At 47.0% G+C, this 3,028-nt stretch overlaps 1 protein-coding gene across 1 annotated transcript in view; it reads right to left on the reverse strand.

Annotated features, from left to right (window-relative positions):
• LOC109295334 (mitochondrial glutamate carrier 1-like) overlaps positions 1 to 3,018 on the reverse strand; it is a 7,102-nt gene extending 4,084 nt beyond the window's left edge. Inside the window, exons 1-2 of the mRNA XM_019514121.1 lie at positions 2,954 to 3,018; positions 444 to 534 (exon numbers count right to left, since the gene is read on the reverse strand). Of these exons, the coding sequence (XP_019369666.1) occupies positions 444 to 534; positions 2,954 to 2,963 (101 nt within the window). The 5' untranslated portion in view covers positions 2,964 to 3,018. The remainder of the gene's footprint in view (positions 1 to 443; positions 535 to 2,953) is intronic.
• Between the last annotated feature and the right edge of the window lie 10 nt (positions 3,019 to 3,028).

Raw genomic sequence — 3,028 nt, forward strand, 5'->3', positions numbered from 1 at the left:
AAAAAAAAAAAAAAAAAAAAAAAAAAAAAAAAAAAAAAAGCTTACTATTAACTTTGGGCCAGATCATGACTGTACGCAAGCTGCCCTAGTGATTCCAGTGGAAACGTGGCCTCCATTCATTTAAGAGGGACTGCTTGGATTAGCAAAAATTCCAGACCTACAGCCCTTCAGAGCCAATACATATCTATGAATTTATTCAAAGTCTCATTGCTGTAGCATCTGATTAAACACCAAGTGCAGATGACAATGCTTCCCCAGTGTGCCACTTGCATGCATCTCACACCAAAGGTTTGAGGGGCTTGGATAGAGCAGCATTTTGTTTATTTAAAGTAAGCCTTATCTCCAAAAAAGTACTCCACAGAAAGCTGAGGGCAGACTAGATGGTTAAACCCAACTCTAAATTCAATGCCAGATTATAACTTATAGAACAACAAAAAACATACCCATCCCTGGCCAAGAGGTGCCTGAAATAATCATTTGCAGCCAGCTTGATTGCCTTCTCAGGTGTTACTAGCGTCAGATTTACTGCAGCACCTAAAAATAAAAAATCACTACTGCTTAAATTGCAGAGAAGTTTTATTTATAGCTTTCAGAAATTGCCAACCTATCCCAACAGTGGTGGCTGCAGCACCCCAAAGGAAATGCTTCAGTTCCACGTCACTGGGATTACTGACCAAGGAAAAATAAGTACTTGTGGGATGCATATTGTGCAAATTCAAATGTATGGCTTTATAGGAAGCATAGCTTTGTATTTGGCAAGGGTCGCAAAACAGGGGTAGACGACAAAAACCTGATTCCCACGTCTTTATCCATTTAAACTGCAGCAGAGACTTGGATGTGGCATACCTGGATGTGATTTGGCAGAGTTATAGTAAAACAACCTTTGTTCAGGCAACTGTCATGGATGGTGATGAGGTAGAATTTTTGAGCAGCAACAATGCTGCTCTCTAGTACACAAAACAGATGTTTTTCCCTTAATACAATACATAACTAACTCTGAAGACAAGCCCCAAGTGCTTAAAACTCCAAGACCTTATTTTCAATGAATGAAAGGCACAAAGACTTTGTAGATGGAAAGCTGAAGACACACGGTGCTCGTGCTCTGTTAGTTGGACAGCTGCTCGTATCAACTGTACATTTAGTTCCAACATTACACAGTAGTGGAGATTTAGCCATTAACTCAAGTGAACACAGCCTGTGTTTTAGGGTCAGAAAACCTTTTATTCCCCAAGTCAATTCTTATGTCCAGAGTCATAATAGGTAGAACAATGACTCTAGCAGCTACAAACCGTTTGTTACAGTACAATTACTATCTCATTTATGAAAAGCACATCTTAAAAACAGACACGGGGGAAAATATGACATATGCAACAGAGAGCAGCAAACATGTTAGTCAAGCAAGGCAAATGGGAAAGAAATGAAGAGCAGTCTTATTTCCAAATGGGACTTCTGAGAGGCCATGCCCTCTACCTGAGCATGCAGCAGCAAAGTGGGCATAGGCATTTCTCACAGGAATGCAATACAAAAAAAGGTAGCAGGAATACTCGCCGGGGGCCATGCTGGTACAAGAGAACACCCTGAATCTGTCCAGCAGTGAAACGGAGATCAGCAGGCTGTGAAGAGGCCATGGTACAAACAAGTACATTTGCCAGATTTCTAACTTTCAGTACTAAAGATCTCTAGCACTCATTTACTTAGTCATATTAAATGTATAAATCGTGCTGGTATCTCACACTCCTGTATTTCGAGCTCCTAGCACAATTCAGCCAGAATGGGTCAAAACGGAAGGCGAAAGGTTCTCTCTCACCAAAGGCTTCGAAGGTATGTGACGTTACAGCCCATCTTCCATCACTGGAAACAAGACTATGGACCTTTTTTGTTGAGCTTGCAAACCACGTTTCCATGTTGGGACACCAGATCCAAGAGGAACTCTCAGAACACGGGCAAGCCTTGAAAACGGTTGCTTGGCACAGACAATTTACACAGAAACATTGTACAGTAGAAAGAGAGAGAAGAGACACCTAAAGACAGGCAGCATATGGGGTCAGGGAAAAAAGGAGCCATGCCCATTCCCAACAGTTAGCAGCAGTGCTGGACTATTAAATGTTCCCCAAAAGCTTGGCCAGATTCGAGTAGCCTTCAAAGCCCAAGCAGCCAAGGGCTGCAACGTGAACCGGATACAACAAAACGTGTTGCTTTGCAGAGATGTTTGCAATAATGACTGCCACAGTCACTAATGCATCTACCTCCGTGCTCCATTTAAAATACAAAATCAATGGCTGGCTGTGTTATGGAACCATTTCTTGCCAAAACTGCATTCCCACACTGCAAGTGCCTCCCTTTGGCAAAGATCTCAGCACTGGGTTTAGCTTCCCAGAAACTGAATTAACTTTTCCCTAACTGGAGTTACTGGGGCGAGCATCCTTCCCGGGCAGACGCCCTCGGTTCAGTTGCGCACCATCACGCCACTTGACTTTCACCTGACCAGAGCGTAAACGTCTAGGGGACTGTGGTGTACTTGTCTCCCGCTTCGGCCCTCTCCAAACGTCCCAGTCCTGCAGGCGAATCCCAGGGCGGTTACGCAGCGAGCGAGCGGCTGTGCCAAGATGCGGCGCACAAGCCACGCGGGCCACCTGGCAGGGTTAAGGCGCGTCCTTCCTTTTGAATCGGTCCGTTTAGCAACCTAGACATCAGAGGCGCATTCAAGGAGGCCTCACGTTATCTGAGCAAAGGGAAATCTGCATGACATCGCGGGGCCTCAGCTGTCCTGCAGCGGGTGCTCGGGGGCTGCCCGCACCTGCCCGGAAGAGCGACAGCAGAGCCCGGCCTGAACGACGGAGGGAGCTCGACGCTGCTGAAGCCTCCCGGTGCCGCGGGGTGCTCGGCTCTTAGTGACCGAGGTGGGACCGGCGGGCCGGAAAGCGGCTTCCCGCCGCGGCGGGCGGGCTCTTACCTCTGTACATGCCGAGGCAGCCCTCGCTGCGCAGCGTGGTGGCCAGGCAGTGGAGCCTGCGGGAGAGAGGCGGCG

This window comes from Gavialis gangeticus, unplaced genomic scaffold (genome assembly GCF_001723915.1).
Source record: "Gavialis gangeticus isolate Ggan-Ray unplaced genomic scaffold, GavGan_comp1, whole genome shotgun sequence".
NCBI lineage: Eukaryota > Metazoa > Chordata > Crocodylia > Gavialidae > Gavialis > Gavialis gangeticus.